General features: G+C 32.9%; 2 protein-coding genes across 7 annotated transcripts; one reads left to right on the plus strand and one right to left on the minus strand.

The window, feature by feature from the left end:
- The first annotated feature begins 1,707 nt into the window (after positions 1-1,707).
- Positions 1,708-6,497, plus strand: LOC140044742 (uncharacterized). 3 transcript variants are annotated; one of them, XM_072089382.1, is made up of 5 exons: positions 1,708-1,750; positions 2,031-2,083; positions 3,132-3,656; positions 4,423-4,473; positions 4,843-6,497. In XM_072089382.1, the coding sequence occupies exons 2-5, from the start codon at positions 2,077-2,079 to the stop codon at positions 5,406-5,408; spliced, it is 1,149 nt and encodes a 382-aa protein (XP_071945483.1). In that variant the 5' UTR covers positions 1,708-1,750; positions 2,031-2,076; the 3' UTR covers positions 5,409-6,497. The 3 variants fall into 3 exon arrangements, with proteins under 3 accessions (XP_071945483.1, XP_071945485.1, XP_071945484.1); XM_072089383.1 differs by lacking the exon at positions 1,708-1,750 and adding an exon at positions 1,780-1,949; XM_072089384.1 differs by lacking the exon at positions 4,423-4,473.
- An 881-nt stretch (positions 6,498-7,378) lies between these two features.
- On the minus strand, positions 7,379-27,834 carry LOC140044743 (NAD kinase-like). Of its 4 annotated transcripts, none has more exons than XM_072089385.1 (11): positions 27,426-27,834; positions 21,520-21,606; positions 20,587-20,716; positions 15,458-15,566; positions 13,399-13,484; positions 12,567-12,669; positions 12,016-12,167; positions 11,066-11,165; positions 9,988-10,145; positions 9,071-9,153; positions 7,379-8,591 (listed from the first exon to the last, which is right to left on the minus strand). In XM_072089385.1, exons 1-11 carry the CDS (start codon positions 27,668-27,670, stop codon positions 8,417-8,419), a joined length of 1,428 nt encoding a protein of 475 aa, XP_071945486.1. In that variant the 5' UTR covers positions 27,671-27,834; the 3' UTR covers positions 7,379-8,416. The 4 variants fall into 4 exon arrangements, with proteins under 4 accessions (XP_071945486.1, XP_071945487.1, XP_071945488.1 ...); XM_072089386.1 differs by lacking the exon at positions 27,426-27,834 and adding an exon at positions 22,813-23,495; XM_072089387.1 differs by lacking the exon at positions 27,426-27,834 and adding an exon at positions 21,731-21,973.
- Positions 27,835-27,887: the final 53 nt, after the last annotated feature.

Raw genomic sequence — 27,887 nt, forward strand, 5'->3', positions numbered from 1 at the left:
TTTACTTTATGCCTACAAAGTTATGGACACGACATCACATTTGTGTACGCTAGTCCTCCCGACATTGCTAATTTAGCTATAGGATTGGCGGTACGTTAAGTAAAGCTTAAAGCACATAAACCATAAACAATAATCATGGCACCAAGTATTGAATTAAAAGATAGGCTTACCCATGCATATTGGTCATGGTCCATAAATGGATAAATTCCTTCACTCAATCAGTCTTCTAGGGTATACATCATTTAATTACAATCCAATCAACTCAAATTTTAACATAAAACACTCCATTAGTTATTTCCCCTCCTGCATTATACGCCTATCTTTACCATTTGACCATTGGTCTTGCAGCATAGTGTGCTAAAATCCGACATAGAAATTCCTTTCTCGATGTGGCATGATGGGACAGCACACTCAATTGTACGCGGCGCAACCAAGACATCAAATAATTGGTATACGCCCTCATCTTAACAAGAATCTATATAGATCTAACACCGTATTTAGCGAAACTGAAAATCAGTCAATCATTAATAAAAACTTTTGCCTTAGGATTAGCTCATTTTTTAGAAGTTTCTTTTTTAACAGTTTGACGTACGGTACCTCGGAAAACACATCTATACTGTTTTTCCAGGGGAGGGGGAGGGAGGGAGGGGGAGCAAGTTTTTGAATGCGAATGAAAACGACTAGGCCCTAATAAGATTAAATTACAATACAGTACAATATTATTTCTAGTGTAAAAGATTGAATACTGTATGTTCGGGGGAAATATTAGTCAGGTAACCGTTTTATGATAGGTGGTTTGGATTTGAGATTCAGGTTTTGATCGCGCATGTAGCCTACTTGTCTTCTTTTTAACGACCTTCGTTAAAGACCACTATAATTAAGACTATTTTCTGTGCAGCCTGTGCATGCCATAACAAGGCAAAGTAGGCACAAAGCCTTAAATTATAGTTGGCACAAAACAAGTTGATGATGCCCCACTAGTTTTCTTCCAATTAAAGTCCACTTTAGTTAAAGACACCTCCAATTAGCGACCATTATATTATTTGAGTAAAGACAAGAATAATAAATATTTTTAATTATGTGACAAAAACACGTAACTGTACTGGTACTCTTCCAATAAAAGATCACTTTACTTAAAGACAGCTTCAATTAGCGACCATTATATTATTTGGTATGAGTAAGTTTTTAATTATGTGACAAAAACACGTTGTGTACTGGTTCTTATATCAAAAACACAATGAATGGCTAGATAATAAAATTCATTCTCAATGAAACAGCAGTTAAAATAAATTCATTCAGCAATCGAAATATCGCAGAATCACATTGCAACGTATGTACCCTATACTGTACACCTCAGATATATTCATGGACAAGTACGTACCGAGGGACTTATATTCTAATGTCGATTCCAGTCTCTACCCCGAAGTAAACCAAAGTAAAGATAATCATTCATCTATTGTAAACATGATTAAATCAGCTTATCATAATTTTGAGTTCTGGTAATTAAATAAATAATATGGTAAGAATAGGCTATGATTATCTTTCTGGAAATTGATAACTGCACTATTTACCAAACAATAGGAGATTCGTTCGTTCCAGCGATTAATTTAGAATAGTGGGAAATATCTTATTCTATAAATAGGCCTATAAAGGGGAAACAGTGTTTATAATAACCTACATGACGCGAACTTCTATTGTTAGCGTTTACCTTCCTGTAAATTGATCTATCGCCATTTTGGCTTAATACACGGTAAGTATACTATTTCGATTTTTTTATTTCTGTTTAAGCATTTCTACCAAACAAAAACCGTTTGTGTGTGAATATTGTTAGTATGGTCTATAAAGGAGTACAGTCTAAGACTCGAACACACAAAATAAAGTAGCCACAGGATGTGTACTTACAATAGATTAAATTATTAATATTGAGGTGTGGGAGTGTCATGAATACGGTAAGCCTATTCTTAATTCTTAATTAGTGGTGTTATAAAGTAATGCTACTTACTATTTATATGTTTTACAATTAATTTCAGTAAACTGCATACCTATTATTAAACGATAGTCAAGAATTTCAACAATATGGATGGTAAATATATCCTTTTTTATGTTTCCTTCTAATCTATAAACTAATAGTTCAACCAATAAATAAAAAGCCAGCTTTGGTTGGCCTTAGTATGTAATAGGCTGATCAGTCTACAAATAAACAAATAGGCCTACATGTCTTCTTCGAAGAAAAAACACTTTTGGGACCAGGTTTCTGGTGGTTCCTTCTGTTTTTTGGTATCGACTGTTCAGCTTGTGTATTATTATTAATATTATTATCAATACAATGACATGGTGAACATAAGAGAAAAAAGATCTGGACAATTGAAGACGTGAGCACTATTACCACGGGTCAGCAAGCATGTTCACAAGTCAGATAAAATTAACCATGACTCTCTGGCATGGAAACAGATAAAGTTCTATAGGATACATTAAAAAACAAACTGCAAATGTCAAACAATACTGAAACGAATGTAGAATATCATCCGGGTGATGGAATGCCATGTACTTGAGGGCACTATTAGTAATTTTACCAAAAAAAACGGGAGACTTGTATTAATTTAATATCGTCAGAACTCAACATGTATCCTATGTATATCAAATATTTTTCTACGTAGTTTATTCTAGTGAAACAAGTACATTTTGGTTTTAAACGAAATAAATTCGTAAATAAAATCATAAATAATATCGTAAATACTGCTTATATAATTAATAACGTAATAAAGTCTATACAATACGGTACTGCAATCAGACGTAACTAGTTTGACTAAATCTAAACCCAAACCAAAACAGGTAAAAAAGAAAAAAATAATTAAATTGAAGTATAGACAATGCGCGTATTTTGGGAAAACGTAAAAGCTCCTCCAAATTGACGTATTTTGGAAAGTTTGCCTCTAAACTTATTTTTCCATCCTTCTGCACTTTTCTTTAATAGTTTAATTTTGTTCTTTAGTTGTAAGTGCGTGTGTGTGTGTGTGTGCAGAATAAAAAAATAAAACAAACCAGAGCTATATATATGGCTCTGAAACAAACAAACAAATAGCGCTCTCAAGTTCACCAACCCTAATATATTGTTGTTCTTTCATTCTCAGAAATTACGTTCAATTTAATAAAGTTATCTGTGGCAGATTATTATGACGATAATCATTGCCTCGTTATGCTGAAGGTATTATTCAAAGATGACATCGACCATCATGAGCTTTCCAACATTGCCGATACAATGAGCTTACTTAATGCGTTATATAACAAAGGAGTGTTGAGGTGCAACGATCTTACATTCCTTTATAACACCATCAGACTAACTGGACACTTCGCTCTACAAGATAAGATTAAGGCAACTTGGACATCATTCCCGAATGTCAGAGAAATAGCCGTAACTGAGTTTACAGAACACCGACAGAAGCTGATGCGATTTGGACAACAGGTGATTCAGACAGACGTGAGGAGGATTGACGGATTATACAACACGCCGACGAAGAACTACAAGAACAGTTGGGAAATGATACACCATTTGGAAGACAGGAATGACATTAAAGAAGATATGACAGAATTTATTGCTAGATTGAAACAACTTGATCTTCCTAAAGCGGTAGATGCACTTGAAAAGCCAATACAAGGTACAATTTTGTCCATCAGCCTATAATGCATTCGTTTCTTTAGCCGTGCATTATGGCTTATAGAATGAACAAATAAAAACATAGCCTACATTAAAATAGAAAAAATAATCTCTTTATTAATTTAGTTTTACACCTAGACCAAAAGTACCGTCAAAGAATATTATATATATTCTTTGGTACTGTGGTAATGCAATACCAGTTTAAACTGGTTATTTGATATTTTTAATACAGCCGATTATCGTATGATGTCCTAGCTTAAAAGAGAAATATATTTAATAGGATTAGGAGACGTTATAAAACAGCCCATGTAGCCTACACGATGTCAGCATAGGGTGCAGCATGGCAGGTATAAGTACAATACTGAGTACTGAAATGAACCGATATTAAAACAATTCAAACCTCTTAATGCATATTCATGAGTGTAGTTAATTATGCATATTAAATATTATTTCTATTAATATAGCTGATTGGCATGAATGAACGAATTCCGTTTCAAATGTGGCCTGAATAACCACAATTAAGAAGTATGCTAATTTTGTATTACATTGTTCTCTGTCCTAACCCGTGTTATTTGTTTCTGTTGTTTGCTATTACCATGTATAAGTGTATTTTTAAAGTATTTATGTCTGAATCTGGTCAGCCGTTCTCAAGCTTTTGATTTCCGGGATTTAACCTTTCCTAATTTGATGTAGGCCTAAATACAACTTTTTATTGATTATATTATTTAATAAACGTTAAATTGATTTTAAATGATATTATCTTATAGGTCCTGGCGCCGCTGTGGCGCCCGATGTTATCCCAGCTACACCAACCACCGGTTAGTTGATGGTGTATATTTGCTATAGGCCTACATAAGTTCAGTTCAGTTTTATATATTTTATTTGTGATATGAGCCTATTCTTTTATATTCCTAACAATCAAAATATAATAATATAAGTTGCTTTGGATATATTATGTAATCATGGTATTCCGAAATAAAAAATCGAATGAAATAGTTATAAATATAATTATAAAATGTATTAATACACCATTTTATTTTGTAAATTACAATTTACAGTTGAAAGAGAATTCTAAGTCTACATAAACAAACGAATTATGAAAATAGGTGATAAAATCGGCCTAAACTCAATTGATAGTTGAGCATCTTCAGATGTGTCCTTAACAAATCGTTTTTCATCATTATTAGAATTGGATGAAGAAGATTTCAATGAACTGATCACTGAAGTATCTGATTGGTGGAGGGATCATGGAAACATTCACATGCTAAGAGTGTTACTAAGCGAGTTCACAACTCGTGCCAAAATTACTTTGCACAAGATAGAAAGGATAAACACAACTTTTGATCTACTTGACCTACTTCAGGCTTCTGGACTTCTCAAACCGACAGACATAGATATCCTCGTTGAGGCTACTAATTTATGCGGACTTCAGGGAGTTCAGGAAGCGATTGCGAAAATTGTGAAATCACCAAACTTTGACGTTCCATACAAAAACTTCTCAGACCATCGAAGAAAATTAATAGCGTTGGGTCAACAAATGAATACAGACAACATGATAACTATATGCCACCTGAAGGGCATTAAGGTCAACGATGACACAGATCCGTTTTGGTTAATCTTAAAATTGGAAATGAAAGGCACACTTGATGAAGGAGAGAAGATGAACAAGTTCATCAAACTACTTGAAGGTAAAAAGATGAATAGAGAAGTAGAGGCATTAAGGAAACTAAGTGGTGAACCAACAGTTTCATAAAGGTATTACCAAGGCAATCTAACAGGATGCTCCGAAGATCAAATGGCCTATCTGTAGCTGCGCCACGATCAAGTCCACGCCTCTTAACAGACACCACGCGCCGCGAAGAATAAGTACATACGGTAGTATTATTAGTACATGTTGGTATTTGTCGCAACCAGACATAAGATCAAAGGACTGTTACGAGTTCCTATCTTGACAAGGCGAACTCAGTTGCCTGTTAGATTGCCTTGATATTATATAAAAATAGGGTTCTGAATGTGTGACCATAGTCAATAGAAAGTTTTGACGGGTGTAGCACATTATGATTTTCCTGATATGTTTGTGATAAAAAGCGAGAGCTCAGTTACCAACAAAGCAGTACAAACTTGCACAACTTATGTTGGATTCTGGATGGAGATATTAACGGAATGTTCTTATGTCACGACTATCAATCTGGTATGAAAGTGTGTAGAAGATAGACAGATAGTGGATGAGCTTTAGGACAATTAAAAACAGATTTTAATGTCTTGCAATGTATATAGTTTTTTCCTTAATTTGTATAATTATGGATATTTCTGACAAAAGAAGAGATAGAGAATCCACTAAAATCACCCAAAGATGCTGAAACAAACGGTAAAGATAAGAAAAGAGAAAAATTGCTCTCTTGAAATATTTCTTAGACCTGCTCCTGTAAATTATATTTATCCTACCATACAATCGAATTTCGATTAATTAAATTGATTAAATGTTGAATGTTCAGGCTGTACAATAGAAGCCCTCCTTCGGTGTACTCCTATTCAGGGGACACCCTATTAAAGGGATACTTTTCACTAAGCAATTGGAAATATTGTTATAATAGACTACTACGCTTAATCCCTGCTCAGGGGACACTTTATTAAGAAGACACTTTCTTGGAGGTGTCCCCTTAATGGAGTTCTATTGTATTATTAGTTTTAGCATAGTTCACCATAATATCTCTATGGTTTTAGTAGTAACATTATGTATACATATTTCGTTTATACTTCTTTTAGCTTAGTAACTACGTACGATTATAATCGTATGTCCATATTATAAATGGGTGTGTGTGTGTTTTAATAAAGAATTATTTAAACTTAATTGACAATACGGTTTTCACGTTTTCTCTTCTGTTTAAAAGTGCTTTTCATGCCGATGGCTTCTCCAACGACCGACGGCCTCTCCAACGACCGACGGCCAACCAATGTTAATTAATTGTGCGCATGCGGAGACATTGGGACGTGTGTCTTCCTTGCTCACCACCTCAACACAGTTTTGATGGTTTCAGGCGATGACCGACGACACATCGATTGACCTGACGTTGGTCATCGATTTTCGCAAATCGAAAGCTCCCTAAAATATTGTCGCAGACAAAGGTCATGCGTCACGTACTAGTAACCAATAAAACATAGCAGGCCTCCGTAGTTGGCACTCAAATTTGTTAAATGCATTACATACACAACTAATTCATTTAATATATATATTATTATATTGTATGTTTGTAATTGTATTTTTGGCGGTGATTGCCTTCCATACTAGATGCATTACATATACAACTAAATCATTTAGAACAATAACATTGACTCTTTATTTCATACAAATCTATAAAAAATGTATAATAGGTTTCTTTGACACAATTTACAAGACTGCTATAATAATTATATACATTCAAAATTCCCAGTACATACAAATATTGTTCAAAGGCACAATATTAGTTGATTAACAAGGGAATGGTAACATAAAACATTTATTAAAATGATTAATCTATATTTTTATATAATATATATTTTAAAAAGTTTCGGTTATTCAATTTACAGACAATAATTAAGCATAATATATACATTTACTAAATATTATTCTACCCAGTGCCAACTTAAATTAATACCTGTATATACATAAATTACAAAAACAATGTTTTTTTGGAGACAAAGAACAAGAATTTTGCGAGCGAGTGGTTGAGCAGAAAGTAACGAAAACGACGTCCTTTAAAAAACGAGAAACTTTTGACTTGTGTTTATTCTTAAATATCTTAATAAACATTTGTGCTACAAGTGAAACTTAATTGTGAAGATATATTGCACTGTTGCAGTGAGTCTATTGAATATTGTATGCATAAAAATGAATGTATCACAACTTATCTTAACATGGAAGAATAACAATATGTGCCAAGCAAATATATTTGTTCAATAATTGTTTGTGAAAAGTATAAAATGGCGTAAAAATTGGCAAAAGTTTCATAAAAAAAATCTATAGGATACTTTAATGGCCACCCATACATACATACATTCTATAACCAAGAATTGTCCTCAGTACAATCAAAGCAAAAAGTGGCCATCTCTGAGCATTTGTATGTAAAGCATACACAAGTTAAAGTTGGTATATATAGATAGATAGACAGATATATGTTGGAAAAATTCATAACAATTCTCCTGTCGTTGTCGTTTTATGAAGCTATTATGAAGAGTAAAATGGTAGAAATATAAAACATATTTGGAATGAAGGTAGGTTTTGTTTTCTGTAACTCTAACTTGGAAGAACAATTAAATAAAAATACGACAGTATTCTAAATTGCATAAAGCTTATTTGAACTAGTGGCAACCTAAAGTGTGTTACATAAAATATAAACATAAAAAAAAAATGTTTATGAGGTAGGTTTCTACTAAGAATTTTTGAACACAGTATCAGAGGTTAATAAACAATTTATAATAACTATACTATTTAAAGGGAAGTATACTACAGCACTCATATTATCGTAATCAAATGAAGCAGCGAGGCAGGTATTTGTTTTTGGTTAGAGTGTGGCACATATTTGACATGGTCCCTCATGAAATGACGTGTTCCCGCATTCTAAATATAAGCTCACATTTACTGATAAGCCCCATTCACATTATGTGATACCATATAAGTAATGTTTTTCCTGAGCTTTCATTACATATATAATAATCGCCCTATTCCATGACAACCCAACAAAATATTAAAATCTGGTATGTCATCAACTTAATACCTTATAATCAATCACTTTCACTCTCTGACTTGCCATTATTGATTGCACATGTTTTGGTAAAACCCTTTTGACGCTGTCGTACGTTCCAATGAAGACATTCTGCTAAACTGTCGAACCAATCGCTGATTTGGTCTCGTCGACATACACAGGCTACAGGGTAGATGGACGTGGTAATACGTACCCTAGAATATGATATTTAAATTTTTTCAAATCTCTTTAAAAGCATATATTATAAAAATAATGAATGTTTATGAGTGCAATATGGCAAATAATTTCATGAGCTGAAAATAGAATGTTTCATCTTTCACAGAATTAAATTATTTGACCCATTGCACAGTTTATTATGTATGTTTTATAACACACCTAGTCTTAAGGAGAAGCTAGGAAAGGCCAAAAACATTCGCAGCAGGCAACAATCCAATTGGACGCGGAGTAGAACATTATAGATGACGTAAGTAAGTTGATTTTCAAATGCGCAGTCAAGAGCCTAACCTTGCATGCTCTGGTTGCTCAATTGTAATACAAGAATATGTACTCTGATGTAAAAGTTTAATATTACCGGTCTATTGAACATCATGTGAACCACAATTGTCCAATTAAATGACAAGAACCTATTCCTATATTGCTATAAAGTGATTTAGAATCAAATTATAATACTTACGCCCATCCTTTATGAATTTCTTGTCGACTTCTTCCATCATGTGATACCCACGCTGTGTGTCTTGCATCTGGTGGTACCATAATCTAAATAATATAATCGACTTCTGTGTTTATGTGAAGAATAAAAATAGTATTTTCTTAACTCAGTATCATAATACTATTATTTAACTCATCAGTAAAGCTCTGTCTATACTATCAAACTAGTTTGACAAAAAAAGTGTGATGTGCCCAAATATGGTAATGATATGACATCATGTCCATATATGGGCACATCACATTGTTTGTCACACATAAAATTTGATAGTGTACACAGAGCTTAACATACTACACAATACTTATAATTTCTTATCTTGTTGAGTCCTTACTAAGTAGGGTCAAGTGATTAACATATTGAGTTAAAAAGGGGAATTTCCCTTTACAAATTTGGCTTAACGCCTACATGATGTTTATGTGTAACAGCTAACTATGAAAATTTAAATAGTAACTAGAAAGATAGTTTAATTGTTAAAACTATGTCTTGTACTGTACAGTATTTGTTAAAGTTAGTTTCAGATGTATAAAGAGTATTAAAGCTATATCTAATATGTATTTTTAAAGATGCTTAATAAAGACAGGTAAGAAATTGACTTAATCAGATATGTATACAGCGCACTGTGTTACATTGATGTTACATCTTTACATGCCTCTCTGAAGTCTTAAAGATTACCACCTTGTTACAAAATTTTACATTGTAGTGTAGTCTATTCCACATACTATTCCCATAATTGGATCGGAATAATTAAATAAATAATAATGTAAACAGTAACACGCAAACACACATTCATACCAAGGAAACAATTCATTACAATATGTTGCATTTTGTCAAATTTGTGTATTGTGAATGTAACAGAATTGCAAAGACTCAGACTCCTGTATTACCTTCAGTTCAACACCAGCAGGGATGATAATTGGTCTAAAAGACAGAGAATGAGGGCATATTGGAGTGATCATGATGGCTGGAACGTTAGGATGTATCATGGAAGCTCCTGCTGCAGCTGCGTACGCCGTGCTGCCGGTAGGTGTCGAGATAATCAATCCTAAATTGAAAAAAAAACCATTAACATTGATGAGGTTAGTTATTCAAACATGAATACTTTGATTGAAAGTTAAACGAAAATAAAAAATAATATTTGTTTATTTGCTATTTGTTGTTTATTTAAAAAATTTTTTAATGACTTTTTATTCTTCTGGCATTACAATGATCATGTGAAATTTCTCCTGCCTGACCAAGAACCACAGCATGGAGTTGTCATCTATGTAGTACTCCATTCTCATAACTGCTTTAAACTTGGTTCCCACTGTGACGCAACACAAAATGATTTGACCAATCACAAGCAATGGGTTATTAAATGACTTTTTATTCTTCTGGCATTACAATTATCATGTGAAATTTCTCCTGCCTGACCAAGAACCTCAGTTAACTAGCAACATGGAGTGGTCATCTATGTAGTACTCCATTCTCATAACTACTTTAAACTTGGTTCCCACTGTGACGCAACGCAAAATTATTTGACCAATCACAAGCAATGGGTTATTCGAACAGTCGCTTGTTATTGGTGAATGCGCTTGCTCTGTGTCTATGTCCTTGCGCTGCGCTTTCTTCTAGAAGGGAACCAAGCTTAGTAGACTACATTGATTCAATTTGTATTCTCATTTTTCCACTCAAGATGTTAAATAAAAAGCAAAAGCTATTGGCATGATAGTATGAAGGTCACCATAAGTTTGGCGAACTGAAAGTTACAGCCCTTTGGTTCAAGAGAAGCACTTAGAGAGACAGATGGCCTAGCAAGAAAGAGCATACAAGATATAAGTAGAGTTGAGCTTGATTGGTTTGGTCAAGTTAACCTAATAAGTGTGAAACTAATAATAATATGCAGTAAAGAAAATCGCTACGAAAGAGTACATCAAATCATAGGGTTTTACACCACCAAACTATACTGTCGAATATAAAACATACCATCTCCCTGAACGGTTGTGATGTGTCGATTATCAAGATAAAGGTCAAGGTTTGATAGGTACGGTGATGGTCCACGATCAATCACAACTTCATTTAAAACCTACAATGTAATAGAATAAGGAACAGTTATAACACACTAGATTGGTAAAATAACTGTTCATGTCTTTTCATCAAAAGGTCTATTCCTGAATATATTCTGAGCAAGGTAATCTAACAACAGAATACTGAGCTCGCCTTGTCAAGATAGGAACTCGTAACAGTCCTTTGATCTTATGTCTGGCTGTGACAAATATCAACAGTACTGTACTATGTACATATTCTCCGCGGCATGGCAGCCACAGATAAACCCTTTGATCTCTGGAGCTCAGCATCTTAGATTGCCTTGGTCTGTGTACCATATTTGAAAATGGTTCAAGAGATGTAGAAATATATAAATTATATAATAACAAATAATTTAAAAACATAATAAAACTGCATACTCATGAAGTGTTTTAGTGAAATTATAACAAAATTTAAATAGTAAACTCTATTCAATGCTGATAAGGATCTCAACAAGTTCGAAAAAAAAAATTAAATGTTTTCAATAATCTATTTGGCCAAAAGACAGAATACGATTTTTATCATGTAATCTACAGTACATTTTGAAGGTAATGACCCTAAAAGTATAGTGAGTTTGTCAAAAGAAAGTTAAGCCTATCATTGTTACCATAAAGAATAGGCAAAAACGATAATTGTTTTGAAGTTAAATCTTTGAAAAAACATGTTTTGATAAAATCTGACCGTAAAATATGCAATTTGTGATTCTTTTTGGAGTTCATATTTTGTAGATAAACCCACTTAATCTTTAACAATATTTGTTGAATTTGTAATTTTCAGAAGAATAAAATGTGAACCTATTTTTTTTAACCTTTATGGTGTTCAATATTTTTTTAAATATCTAAATAGCTTACCTGAAATTTTACTTTGAGGTTTGGTGGGTCAGGAAGTTTGTGTTCTGTCCCAAATATAGAATCATGGTCATAATTGTGGTTGTTGTTTGGAATATTATCATCAGTGTATATATGACTATTTAGACGACTCCTTAAGGTCACTGATGAATTACCTATAGAAGAAAAAGAAGAAATGTTATTAATACAAATCATATCATTCTTTTAAAAGAAAAAAAAAAGAAGTGGAATGGATAACATTTAATATTATTTTAAAAATCCAATCAAATGATGTCATGATCATTAAGAACAATAACATAATTGTATCATATTATTGCTTTTACTAAATCATGACATCATTGAAAATATTATTTTCATAAACTTCGACAGCATAAATAGTTATCCTATTAGTTCTAGAATGAAAACTTTTCGAATTGTTTTTGTAAGTTTTAAGAAAATTGTATGTTTATCTTTTTTATCGTTATTTTCCTAGAGTAAATGGGCCTTTAACGTGCAAAATCTAGTCCACCTATTGATCTTTATGGAATAGTGCTATAAATATCACACTATCTCACCTTTTAATACAGCATTAATCGAGTCTTGATAATTGTCAAATTCAAACGGCGTTAAGAAGCCTAAAGATCCTAATGAGAAAGCCATGACAGGCGGTACACTACCCTGCAAAACAAATTAAAGAAATATATGAATGAAAGAAGGGGATGCAATGTTATGTTTCAGTGCTGCATTATCGTTTCATGACGATGATTGCATCACATTTAATAATAACACAGAAGTATTTTGATATTAAAAGAGGACTTAAAGACAGGCAAACATTTTGCATTGAAGAAGAAATTGAAAACTATTGAGAAACTTAAAGAACAGCAACAGCAATGAAAGAACTAGAAGAAAACCAACTAGATAAACTTAAGACAGAAGAAGCTCTTTTAAAGGAATTACAACAGTTTGAGGTATCCTAAGTATATATAGATATGTTTTGATAACAAATTACAGATTGAACAATTACAGATCTAAGAAAGAGGGTCTGACGGGGAAAAAGTGCGTCAAGCAAACTCTTGTTCTTAGCAGGGATAGTTCAGCCAACTAAATAGCAAAATCCAAAGTTGTGTAATACAGCACACATAATTGTGTGCATGTTGATCATTGGGTACAGTCTACTATTTGCTACTTGAACGGGTTATTGCCAACTTCCTGTTGAACCCATCCCAAGTTGCTGTTCTCACTGAAAAGCTCTGTCTACACTATCAAACTTTATGTGACAAATAAATGTGATGTGCCCATATATGGACATGATGATGTCATATCACTACCATATTCGGGTATATCACCTCCATATATGTGGGCACATCACATTAGTTTGATAGGTGTAGACAGAGCTTAAGAACTTACCTCTTGAAATAATGATGAAGCATACAACAAGGTACCGTCACCGCCGAGACATACAATAAAATCAATCTTATCTGTAATATCATCACCTGTGATTGAAAAATTTACAATATTGTCCATTAGTAACTTTGCTGCACTATGATCGACTGTTTATTTATACCCTGGGGATAAATAGTAGATGTATGTAGAGCCACTTAGTCACAGCTGATAATATTGATGAAATAGCATCCTCAGTATTGTTTGTCATGCATGCATGAAGGTGTACTCAACAGGTACAGTATAAGCATAAGAGGTACTGTAAAGTATGCAGTAATAAATTATTCAAAATTGTTTTTAATTTCTAAATCCATAGATGCAGGATTTTATTGAGGGTGGGAGTGCTAAGGTATACAAAAAATACTTTTTTCAAGTGCTATCCCCTGGATCATCAGCACCTAATATTTCACAGTAGGTTTTGATAATGTTTAGATGTACAGGTAAAGAGGTACAGTGTAAGAGGTATAGTGTAAGAGGTATAGTGTAAGAGGTATAGTGTAAGAGGTATAGTGTAAGAGGTATAGTGTAAGAGGTATAGTATTATGCATAATAAATTATTCTATTCTATTATTTTTAATTTCTAATACAAACAAACTTTTAATATTTTATGAAATTAAAGGGACAGACCCAGGATTTTTTAAATGGGGAGTCCTAACATAAAAATAGAAATATAAAAAATAGCTCCATTTTAGCTGTTAAAATTTGGGAGCACACAACCTAAGCTCTACCCCCTAAATCAGCACTTAATATTTCACAGTAGGTTTGAGGTTTAAGTGCAGAACAATAATTGATCTGGCAGGACAATGGAACAAATCGATAAAATTGCATGAAAAGGGACTGTCCCTAAAGAGTGAAAAGTGTAGGTACCAGTCACCTGACAATGTTGTTTTCCGCCCATTAAATAGTTTTAGCACATTCATTTCCTTGTAGATGTTTACAATGTTAACAACATTAAATATGTTGAATCATCATCAGTGGCTATGAGCGCTCACTGGCAAAAACCCAGGGCCCGGGGTTATGGGGGCCTCTGAGCAGTACCCAATGGAAACAGGCATTAAAATATGTTGAAAAAGGCTAAAAATGTTCAAGGCTTCCAGCGTTCGAGGGCCACTTAGGGTTCCTAAATCAGGGGCCTCGGGTCTCTACGTTACTCCTCCACTGATCATCATCACATTTTACAATCACATTGGGTTAAATGATGATTAAGCTGAATGAAATTTATGTTTGAAATTCAATAAGTCACAAGAATCAATAATTAGGATAGGCTTAAAATTCCAACCACTGTGTGAGTTAAAACTGTTTAAACAATCCCAGCTGAGTCCACCACTTACCATACACAAATAACAAGTGTTGTAAATACTGTACTGTGGGTATACATTATAGAAAAGGTTCAGTGGCCATGGATGGCATTAATCATTCACAATTAGAATATTAAGGAAACACCTTTCAAATTAAAAAATTATCTAAATGAGTAAGAGAAATCTTTAAATACAGTAGAACCATTTTAAAGGAGACTCCACAAAATATCTCCTAGTGTAAATAAGCGTGTCCCCTGAATATGTGTTGGCTGTAGTGTTGAAACATATATTTCCTCTCATTCGTTTCATGAAAGTGTCCCCTTAATAGGCGTTTCTCCTGAATAAGAGTGTCCGCTGAATAGGGGTATCCCAAAGGAGGAGTTATACTGTATTTATTGACTATTATCTCACTGATATATTGATATATCTCACTTTGGTGTGATTGGTGAATATGACCATAAACGACATAGCAATTGAAATTCATAGTAAACCTAAACATCATTTACACATCTGTCCTTCTATATTATGAAATAAGTACAGTGCATTGATTTTATCACTGTACATCTGGGTGAAATAGAATAATTGAGATATTTCTCCAAAAATTACAGATTGCCTTTTAATCAGAGTAGATTAGAACTAATAATAATAATTCTACTCAAGATACTATAAAACAAATTGTCTGTTGAAACTCGAAATAGTTACTTAAATGACCTATTTCAAATAATTACCTTCTTTAAATGTTTTCATTTTATTTCGAATTGATGTGAAGTGATCATCATTTAAAATACTTTCTTCTTTTTGGACTCCAGCCTCCACAAAAATTACTAAGTTTTTTTCCTATAAAGAATAAAAGTAACTGCATTTTAATTTTAAAAAAATATATATTTAAAGAACAGATATATTTAAAGAACAGATATATTTAGTACTTGAGAAAAGATCCCTTTAACAAATAATCCTTTTTCACATCCACACAGTGCGTCCACACTGGCGTTTTTTAATGGTGACCTGGTGTGTGTCAACTCTAGAGTTTACACACATAATGCGTCCACACTGGCGTTTTATATGGTGATCCAGTGTGTCAACTCTCGAGTTTTGCAAAGCTGTGTGTGTGTACACTTTACATCGAAGAAAAGATTGACCTTAATTACTACTGTATTCTGCATGATTGTAAAAATTGTCAATTAATTTTGTAGACTTTTTTTATGTTTTTAGACTGTTTTTGATTTTGGCTTTTTGTTTTCATTTTTATCATTATATATTATATTCTATGTTTATCGCTGTTGGTTTAGATCGAATGCAATAAAAATAAATTTGTTTATTTTTTACACAGTTTTATTGTAAAATGAAATGTTCTTTTCAGATTCACATACTACAGATTTATATCATAATTCAAAGTTTTCGTACAATGTACTGTATTGTTACAAACAGGATATTACAACAGTAGGAAGTATCATCAGTAGTATAGTTATGATTCTGAATTTATCACTTCGGCTCTATGGAAAAGGACAAGTAATAATCATAACAGTTTTGATACAATACCGTAGCTAAAATCCTGGATTATAGTAAGCGTAATAATACAAAATAGTAAATTGTTGTGTTTCTAAATATAGTATTTAGTATTACTGTTTTTATACTATATTGTACGTCAATCCTGCTGTTGGTCTTTTGTCAATTCTCATTCTCTCTGGTTAATGTATTTCTACAATAATTGTTGAAAAAAAAAACATCAATCATCCTTACTACACCCTGGTTACACGACAATTGAAAATACTGTAGATGATCGGCTCAATACCTGTACATACTCTAACATTCTGTACACACTGTCCTTTAATTTTAAAATAGCCTAGACATACTAATATAATTAGTATTCATTTAATAGTCACAACGATAATAGATTTAGCTCTTTTAATTCAAAGATGCTCTTCATGTGGAATACCATCCTGATGAGAGCGCATCTTGTAGTAATTTGTCAGTACAGTTTATTTTTGTAAATTTTGTTTTTTTAAACTTTCTATCGGCCAGAGATTCCGAAATAAAAGATTGAATGAATGACTAAATTATATAAACCAATAACATTTACTGTAATGAAAAAAAAATGGAAACAAATCGTAGAAAGCGTAATGTTGGTAGAAGGAAATGAAGAATTTACGATAATTTATTTTTAAAAGTATCTCAAGTTTAAATCTATCATCATTAGTACAAGTCAAACTTTACTCACACTCATCAAGTACAGTAACACTGTATTATAACCAACCAGGCCTAGTAACTGTAACCAGATATTTTCATATTTCTATTTAAATTATATTCTGTAAGTGAATTAATCCCTAAAGATCTTAAAGTATTGATTAATTCGTAGATAATATATGTATGTATTTTGACTTTTCATGTACCATTGATTTTACAGTAAAACCTGTATGCTATTGAATGAGACAAAAGTAATAAACATACATGTAGTACAGTTTACCCTTATTTATGTAAAAATATAAGTATGTACTGTTATTCAACAATACATACTAATGTGTTTGTTGGTGAATACATTTTGTGTTTTTGTCTCTCCTCAGAATTGTTGTTTATATATTTTTTCTTTCAATATTCAAATATTCAATGTTTTGTCGAAACAAATAAACTTCAATAAAAATAAAAAAGTAATGAGGTTTTAATATTATAATTGTTTATCTTGATGTTAATTTTATAAATGTGTTTTGATGTACCTGTATTAAAGAATTTGAATTTTATAAAGACTACGCACAGTATTGCAAACATATTAATCAACTACTAATAGAAAATTAGCAAATTTAAAAATATGCTTTAACAATCTGATACAAAATGTACTTGGCTTAATAAACTTGTACATTACTCGGCAAGGCACTCATTATAAATTTTATAGCAAATTTTGAATGGTTAAAAGCAACGTAACAGTAAAGTCCATCTATAAATTTTTACTTTCAATTTAGTTATAGACGTAAAATGTTAAAAGTTACTATGTAGGAAAATAATTACTGAACTTGTTAAACTAGTGAATGAAATGTTAGCAAAAACACAATTACAGTTACACTAAGGTGTTGATTGAAATCTAAAAAGACTACTCAATTATCCGTAAATAAATTCATTTGGATCATGAATAATTATGTTCTTATAATTTTCCTTTGAATGATACAAGTTGAGAATAAATTAAACTTTATTTTCTCTACAGTTTAGTCATGAGTAAGTGAGAAAAAAAAAACCCTGCTCCATTTGAATTGAAATGTTTCATTGAAAATTATTCAATGAAACATTTCAATACAAAGTTTCTATTCTTCAAAGTAAAACAAAATCACACCTCAATTGATGGCTCGTACTGTAAACAATGGCTCAGTAATTCTAGGCTAAAGCTTTCCCTGAAATATTTACTACAGGTAGGGATCTTTTCTGTAGCTTTTTCGAAGGATGCCAACAGGCAATTCAAAACAAAAATTCAATAAAAAAACCGTTCATTTTAAAATCAATTAATAAAAACATATTAAAGTATTTAATTATCTTGACATTCTAATATGTAAATTATGACTTTATGTTTTTGTCTTTCGAAGGATGCCAACAGACAATCCAAAACAAAAATCCAATAAAAAAACAGTTCATTTTAAAATCAATTAATGAAGACAAAGAATTTAATTATCTTGACATTCTAATATGTAAATTATGCCTTTTTAGACTATAATAATTATTATTAGCAATTTATGCATGGCAAACAACGTATGTTATTGTATGAAAATGTTTTGTTTTTCAAAATGACAATCCGTGTTGACACATGTCTTTAATACCGTCTGTAAACGTCATTGTCGCATATGGCCAAGTTGTCTATAGTTAGACCGGTAACTTCTTTCTCCATGGTTAGACAATCGATAGTATACCTATACCTGGGTACCGTAAACTGAAGCAGTGTTCTCCCCAGGCCTTTGAAGGGTCACGGTACCGTGACGCTTGGGTTCTCTACCGTGACGCTTTACGGTCGGCCGTGACGCTTAAAACCTTATCCGTGACGCTTAAAAATATCAACCACAACAATCTAAAAATAGATTAACAGGCAGGTACGGTACTTTTTCTAGAGCTGAGGCGCGGCATGCATAAAGAGCCTAATGCATACGAGACACGTGACATGACCACTAGACGAAAAACAAAAGACTGCGTAACAAAGTGTTAAACAACTGAGACTCGCTTTCACCGGCCGCCGCCGCCGAGAGATGTAAACACGTGTTTTGTTACTGCCATGTCTCTCTTTCGATCTCTAGTATTTGGCTGTTGTCTAAAGTGTAGTAACTTGTATATTGTAAATAAAGTAAATGATTGATTTTATTGTTTTTCTTGTAAAAATGTTATGTGTATTAAAAATAAATATCGATGATATTATTATTTTCAATATCACACTGAATTAATCGACTCTATCGGTGGGATTTACTCTTTCGTTGGTAACATACGCACGTCATCGAATGATTTCTAGGCGCAATTCAATGCTAGCTGCTTTGATCGTATAATACATTCAAGAAGGCTACGATCGTTTTCCTATTTGCTAGTGCACTAAAGTCTTATTTCACTTAACTTAAGGTACATTTGTACATCGGTGCTAGAATGTTTTAGGCCCTACTTCGTGAGAAAGTCAAGTGACAAGGGATGTCGCATGGTATTGTGATATCAGTACTGCGATACTGTATGTCACATGGTGCTTTCACCGGCCGCCGCCGAGAGATGTAAGCACGTGTTTTGTTACTGCCATGTCTCTCTTTCGAATGTTTTCCTATTTCCTTGTGCGCTATGAAGTCTTATTTCCGGGCAACTTGAGGCGTCTTACTAATGAGTAAGCCTAGTTTTATTTCATCGGGACTTGCCCCCGATGTTTGTATTTGAACGCAAAAAATGTTTTTTTATCGCATATGTTTACCCGCCGGCGAAAAAAAAAAGTAGGCTACGATCGTTTTTAATGTTTGCTAACGCGCTATGAGGTGTCGTTTCCGGCTAACTACAGTTGCCTACTGATGAGGCATATTTTTTTTTCATATATCGCGTATACAGTATGTTTACCTGCGGAAAAGTAGGCTCAATCGGGCTGTTTGCTAGCGCGCTATGAAGTGTCCTTTCCGGCCAACTACAGAGTTGTCCTACTGATGAGTAGGCATTTTTTATTTCATCGGGGAATTCCCCTTGACGTTCGTAATGAACGCAAAAAATGTTTCTTATCGCGTATGTTTACCGGCGGAAAAAGCAGGCTACGATCGTGCGGTTTGCTAGCGCGCTATGAAGTGTCTTTCCGGCCAACTACAGAGTTGTTCTACTCATGAGTAGGCCTAGCTTTATTTCATCGGGGAATTCCCCTTGACATTCGTATTGAACGCAAAAACATTTTTTTATCGCGTATGTTTACTGGCGGAAAAAGTATGCTACGATGGTTTTACTGTTTGCTAGTGCGCTATAAAGTTTCGTTTCCGGCCAACTAGAGTTGTCCTACTGATGAGTAGGCTAATAGATTAGGCCTATTTTTTTCATTGGGGCTTCCCCCTGACGTTCGTAATGAACGCAAAAAATGTTTCTTCGCGTATGTTTACCGGCGGAAAAAGTTGGCTACGATCGTTTTGTTGTTTGCTAGCGTGCTATAAGTGTTATTTCCGGCCAAACCAGAGGTGTCATTCAACATAAATGTTATGTGCGAGAGTACCATTTCCGGCCCCAGGGGGGGGGGGAAGCGTGACGCTTGATGTGAATCCTGGGGAGAACACTGCTGAAGGGTTAAAACTTAAAACCTAATTATACAAATAGTCTTATTTTGAATGTTCAAAGGTTTTGTTTAGTGATAGTGGGATATTTTTAAATATTTTTTTTCAGCATTTACCTTAGATAAGAAAGTGACAAGAGCCTTAAATGGTTCTATTACGCTCTCGTCATAGATCTTCTTGATAACCAGTACTGAGAGAGCATTCACTTTCCATGTAAGTAACTGACTTGATGGGTCTGTCACATGCCTAAAAATTATCAAATAATGCATTGAAAATAAACCAGAAAAATAAACCAATATATTACTTGTTTCTGGTGGCTGAAAGACCAACATTTTCATTCTATCACACCGTTCAGACTTTGGTCCATATTTGGGTGGGTATTACAGTGGTGGCTTTTTTATACAATCCTTTGGAACATATTGGGCACTATCCTGTGATTCAAACAAATGTACAGTACTACTAAATGCTTTAACACTACGGCCAACCCATATTGAGGGGGTACTCCTCTTAATGGGGTACTCCTCTTAATGGGGTACTCCTCTAATAATGGGGTACTCCTCTTAATGGGGTACTCCTCTAATAATGGGGTACTCCTCTAATAATGGGGTACTCCTCTTAATGGGGTACTCCTCTTAATGGGGTACTCCTCTAATAATGGGGTACTCCTCTTAATGGGGTACTCCTCTTAATGGGGTACTCCTCTTAATGGGGTACTCCTCTTAATGGGATACTCCTCTAATAATGGGGTACTCCTCTTAATGGGGTACTCCTCTTAATGGGGTACTCCTCTTAATGGGGTACTCCTCTTAATGGGGTACTCCTCTTAATGGGGTACTCCTCTTAATGGGGTACTCCTCTAATAATGGGGTACTCCTCTTAATGGGGTACTCCTCTTAATGTGGCACTTTGTTGGGTCCTGAATGTGTTCAATTTAATAGAGTTTTGACTGTAGAATAACAATAGATAATTCGTTTTTTTTTACAAGGATTATGTAGTAGTAGTATATTAAACAATTAAACAAATGATTTTTAATAATTTAAAAAACTTACATTATTTGTGAGGCTGGAACTTTTTTAAGACATGCTTTTGGTCCAAATGTCGTTGACGGTGTAGGCGCATAGATGGAACGTCCTCTCCTACAAAAAAACAAAATAAAGAATTGTTTTATTTTACAACGAAAGAAAAAAAAAAGAAAAATCTGAAATATTAACCAAAATTGTCTTAATAATTGAAATACTGTAAAAGAATGTTAAAACATACATACACAATAAAAACATCTTAATTTTTACCAGATCTGATTTCTTGTTTTTATTTCCTTCTCTTTCGATATCTGTGGGTGTCTAAATATGTTTGACAACCACAATTTAGGAATGTAATTTTGTGTTCATTGTGCTTTGTCACCTGTTGTTCTTTCACAAGCACTAATTATGCATGCAAAATAAAACTCCGCCCCCAGCCAAACTTTAATAATTGGATTGGCTAAGCCTTTACAATGTTATGCAAATTGAAGCCCTGCCCTAGCCTAACAGTCAATGTCGTTATAATGTTATGCAAATTGAAGCCCCACCCTAGCCTTAAATTTGTTTTATTTGACTGGCAAAACCTTTTCATTGTTATGCATGGGCAATGGATTTGGTGAATTATGGAATGAACAATTCCTATAATACAATTTAAACCTACTGTAACTAATACAGAGCTGTGAGAACACAATCAAATGCAAATTTGTCTTGAATAAAATGATCTAAATACAGTAGTTTTTTAAATAATTTATAAGAATTAGTATTGCTAGTAGTGTATCCTTTTTCTCCACCAGTTAATTTTGAATACAAAATTCTGCATACTGTATATCTTTTTAGTATTCGGTTTGCATACACATTTTTCAACATACCAAAAAAGGAAATTCATTCATTTTATTTTTGTACAAGAGGCAAGAGTTAATTTGTGATTTGTAAATTTAAAATTATTTAATGTACAGGTTTTTTTATACGAGTAGGAGAATTTTACAGTAGGTGGAGGTATGCACTCTCGGAGTGCCGTTCTAGTTTAAACTGAATTCAGTAAAATAAATAAAATGAGAAAAAATGGAATGGAGAGGGAAAAGATGAAGCACATACATTTCTGTTCTCTCTCACTGAAAGGCAATGCTTGTTTGGAACCAGTCACTGTCTCAATAATTATGGTTAACAAAATAAGTAATAAGTAGCAATATGGTTATTTAATGCTTAAATGGTACATTTCTTCCAGTTGGTACTAACCTTGTACATGCCTACAGCACTGTAGGAAACATTGCAATGAATTATTTAAAAAGGCTTTTGCTTGCAACAAATGCTAAAGTTACATACCTTAGTTTAAAACTACTGACATCCCGATGTCTAATAGCAGATCCAGACATATTAACAATAACGTACAACCACTACCAACTGTCGGTAAAATAAATATTAATAACGATATACTTCAGAAGGTAATAAGAATAGCCTCTGGTTTTGATAGTTTTAATAAATGCCTACTGCACTGGAATAATCGAGCTATCTGTGATTTTATCGCCTGAATAACTTGAGAATGTTAAGAGATCCACTGTTGGAACAGGAAAGAGCCAATACATAATCCAATGACACCACACAAATTCCCTAAACAATAGCAGAAATTTTAGGTAAAGTTTTCCTCTTCGCCCTCAACCAAAAGTTATTAACAGTTTCACCACGGCCTGGTATTATTATGTGCTATTGTGACACGTCAAGGGGTGTTGACAATGCTGAATAGCCTATTGTTTTTTTGTTAACGCATCGTTGAATAAGTGTCAAACAGAAGTTCAGCACAGGCAATTGTTAAATTTAGCTGAATCATCATATTATTAAACTTGTTTCATGCTACTATTGGCCTTGCTTTACCACCAGGATGTAATCAACTATAAACACTGTCATTGTTATTATCAACATACAGTAGGTAAATATATGCTTTATTACTGTACTGTTTGGATAGTACTGTATACCTCCCTGTAAACTATCAAAAGGGACTCTAGCCATAGAAATAGATTAGGTTATATAATATGATAATTTAGCTACAGAATGATTCTAAAAAGACATTTTGGCACACATGGCGTATAATAACTAGACATGAGCTGACATTTAATTTTGAAAAACAAATCAGAAAGCCTGCTGATGGCACTACAAAAAAACAATATCTATAGACAATTGCAGCAAGCCTACTGAAACATAGATCTAACAGGCATACACAGATACAACTATGGGTCACTGAAAATTAAATTAATAATACTAATAATTTATTTGGATGCTACACTTTTGAAACAGTGGCACACTTCTTGAGTGAAGGTACGTACGTCCAGAGTAAGTAATATAAAAGTTAGAGGACAAAAAATGATTTAACAATACAGTAGGCCTATTTACAGTACAAGGAAATTTAAACTAAATTATGTACAACAAGATATCAAAAATAACATTAACAATAAGTAATACTTTGAAACAGTGGCACACTTGTTGAATGAATGTGCGTCTATAGTACAGTAAGTAAAATAAAATTTAGGAGAAAAAAAAATTATTTAACAATAGGCCTATTTATAAGGAAACTTGAAATAAATTATGTACAAGGATATTAAAAAAATAACATTTTAACAAAAGTAATACATTATTTAAAAAGCAAAGAACTAATCATTTTCATTGTTGATTTCCTTTCTCTTTTTCCATGCCCGTTTGGTGAAACTTTTACAAAATCTATCGAATGCAACTTCAATATTTATAGGAAGATCAGGTACAGGTGAACCAAGAACATACATTAATTTTTGATCTGTTGTTCCATTATTAAATTGGTTCCAAACATCAATTGCATTCGATAGATTTTGCTCGATTATTGCCAATTCCTCCAGTCCAATATTCTGGAATTTAAACTGGAATTATATTAAAATGATGGTGCTAGTCTCTTGTATTTCAACTTCAATCTCAAATGTTGGTTTATCCATCTGCAATTGGCACAAAATAGGCTGTTAAAAAAGTACAGTATTTTTTTGCACTAAATTTGTGGGGTTTTTTTTAACCATATATTTTAATATATATATATATAATAATAACTAATTTTATTAAAATACAGTACTTTTATTATTAATTATTGAGGAAATAAAATAAAAAAGAGAGTACTATACAGCTATAGGTTTATCTATACAGTTGGCAAAAAATAGATTGTAGCATTGTAAATTAATTAATAAGTAATTGTTTGAAGTGAATTTGACGGTACCATTATTTGATAAGGGTGCCCTACTGTTTTCTTCTTTTCAGAAACAGGCTATTATTGGTTTATCCAGGTAAGCTAGGCACAAATAGACTTGTTTTAATACCAAGACAGTACCACACTCTATTTAATAGCTTAGACTAGAGCTTAGACTTTTATTATAAAATACATACTTATTATAATATAATAAGTATATTGAAATATTATATTGAATGAAAGAAATAATAATAATAACGTAACAATGGTACAGTATATAGTAGTTAATTGTTATTGTCCTTTACACAATAGTTACTTAAAAGTACAATACCAGCTGAATTGATAACTGTATCTATTTTAAGTCTCTAAAATATGGTTTTACATCAATGAATTAATTATATTAAAATAAGAAATGTTACGCTAGTCTTCACTGATAGTACTTAATAATAATTAATATCCATGATCCATTAGCAAATAATTGACTTGGATAATTTCAGTACAACTAAAAAATGTAAAAATAGCAGAATTAATTGACCAACTGGCGTGGGATAAGGCAGAGCGTATTCTGGTATTGACATAATACTAGAAGAGCCAGGACTAGAACCAAGAATTTAGGATTACAAGCAAACCTCCTCTCTATTGGCCTTCACTAAAAATCACAGGGTTATACAGTAGTGACTGACAGTACACTAATCATTTTTAACAGTATTCTTTTTTTTTTACTACTGTAAATGCATCAATTTTCAATGGACAAAAATTTAACAAAATAATTTAAAACAAATAAACAGGAGAAATATGCCGAATGCTTTGTAATATGCAACAAACTTAAAAAGTTTGGAGAAACTCTCTTCATATTCAGTCAAAGCTGAACTGGATTTAATTTTCTTTTCTACTGAAACATAATCGATAAATTACTTACCCTTCATCAATTTGAATTGAACAATCCATAACAAAATATTTATTTCCCATCTGCATCAATTATTACATAAATCTTTATCGGTATCTCTATAATAAGTACAACTATGTTTAATCATATCCTATACTTCTTGATTTGATCAACAAAATCAATTTACCATCAATCAGCAACAAGCATTTGTTGAATTTTCAACAAAATCTCTGTACTAACGTTAGTAGTAAAGTACCATGCATACACCGGTTATGATAAACTCAGAAGCAATTGAATATAATTCATTATCGACAGTACTGTAGAATGTTTTACAAAAACTCGCCGAGTGTAAATTCGCCAAAGTTAAACCAGGAATTAAACGGACAGTGCAACAGATCTTCTATGTCTCTATAAGGAAATTACAAAAATTCAAAAAACATATCCTTTCCAAAATTCAGTGTAGGATGGCTCGACAGAAATAAGCAGAATTACTGTCAACAGATATTTGATACAGTTTGTTTGACTGACTGACAATTGATTGTAAAACGGTACTGCGGCATGATCAACTAGCGTTCTTGCGCTCAAAAGAACATTCATAAAAGCATTGATGAAGAAGGCCTACTACTAGTGGTAACAGTAGAATGGTTCCAACACATGACTATACTTCGGATATCCACACAGCTTAACAATCAAGAAGTAGTAATTTTGGTTCATCAAAATTCAAAAAGCACTATCAGTATCAGTACCAGCGAATTGTATAATTATTAACTCGGCTAAACTGGTCACCAAAAATGTACAGCTCGATTAGTAAACATATTATGCTGATAAACGGTGTGGTAAGAGTGGAATGATTACTCTCCAATAAAATCATTATTTGCCTAATGATAAATGCCACTAATTTGATTCTTTGAACTACGGTTTAAAAATAGGTAAAATGACTTGCTGGTAAAAACCTACTGTTCCATGGCGTACATTTCATTTAGGTCAGGTGATTGGAATTGCAAACTACTGTAACTAATAATAATATAATCAAAAGATATTTTAATCCTCAGTGCAGTACAGTATAGACAGTAGGCAAAATTAACTTCTGATTTGGTCTCAATACAAAACAATTGGTTAAAAAAAATATGATCTTTCCCATAGTGTACTAATACTATTAAATGTAACCCTTGTATGCCCTAGCACTTTTTTTTTATAACAATTAGTTGCTGGGTGTTGTGCTTAGGTACTTTAGAAATGAGGGTTAAGAGTATAATATGCATATTAAAATGCAGTACAGTATGTACTGTACTAGAGTTCTAGAACTGTTGAATATCCACGCACAAATTATTGAATTAACATCAATGTTTACACAATTTCAGGTTATCGATTATAAAATAGAGGGCAGTGTATAAAATACTTTATTCATCATTATACACTTTTGAACAGAAACACCACTTTTCGGTAATTCTCAAAACTAACAAACACCCAGTGAGAACCTTATTCAAATTTAAACCATTTATCACATAATCATTTGCTGTGTCAACCCTTAAACTAACTTGAACCCTTCATAATATAGTGCCTTCATTGTACAGTACTTTTTAATAATTCAATTTTAGAGCGCCCTCAATTAATAATTATAGTGATCAGCTGTTTTTTACCCTTTTTTTTTTATAAAATAAATCAAATTAAATAAATCGTAAATCATTTAAATGTGAATTATCAACAATTATTTTATTATTGCAATCAGCATAATTTCACAACCGAAATCATTCTAATAATTAGATGCACAGGACTTAAAAAAAGATTGTTTTAAGCTAGGCCTAGGTAGCCTACGTGTTGGCGATGATTCAAATCGTCCACCGCCTAACCTACCGGATAACTCGGCGAGGTCCAAGCATCATCTGGCCAACGCTACGTCTCCTACAGCAGTCTGTATTGGATTCTAATGAACTAGGACGAAAATCATCACAATCTAAAGAAACATTTCCTTCCTCCACTAAACTCATTCCCCGTTCGTATATTCGGGGAAAATCGCCATTTTCATCCATATTCTGGTGTTTTACGAGAAGTTTCAATTGCGGTTTGCTGCAGCACGTCGCTGAGAGTGAGGCATACATATATTGTATTTGTCTTGAGGTATTGCCTGTTAAAGAATAGCACGGGCTATTCCATTTTACTGTGGGTAATTGCGGTCAAATTTATAATAAATATTGAAAAACTGCAGGTATATACAAACGATTTCCTGATTGCTGCCCTCTATATATTTTATTCCGTGGATTTTTAACTGTATTCAATAGATACTATTTGCTGTATATTGTAGAAACCTACTGTAAA

The sequence above is a fragment of the Antedon mediterranea genome, chromosome 3, assembly GCF_964355755.1.
Source record: "Antedon mediterranea chromosome 3, ecAntMedi1.1, whole genome shotgun sequence".
Lineage (NCBI taxonomy): Eukaryota > Metazoa > Echinodermata > Crinoidea > Comatulida > Antedonidae > Antedon > Antedon mediterranea.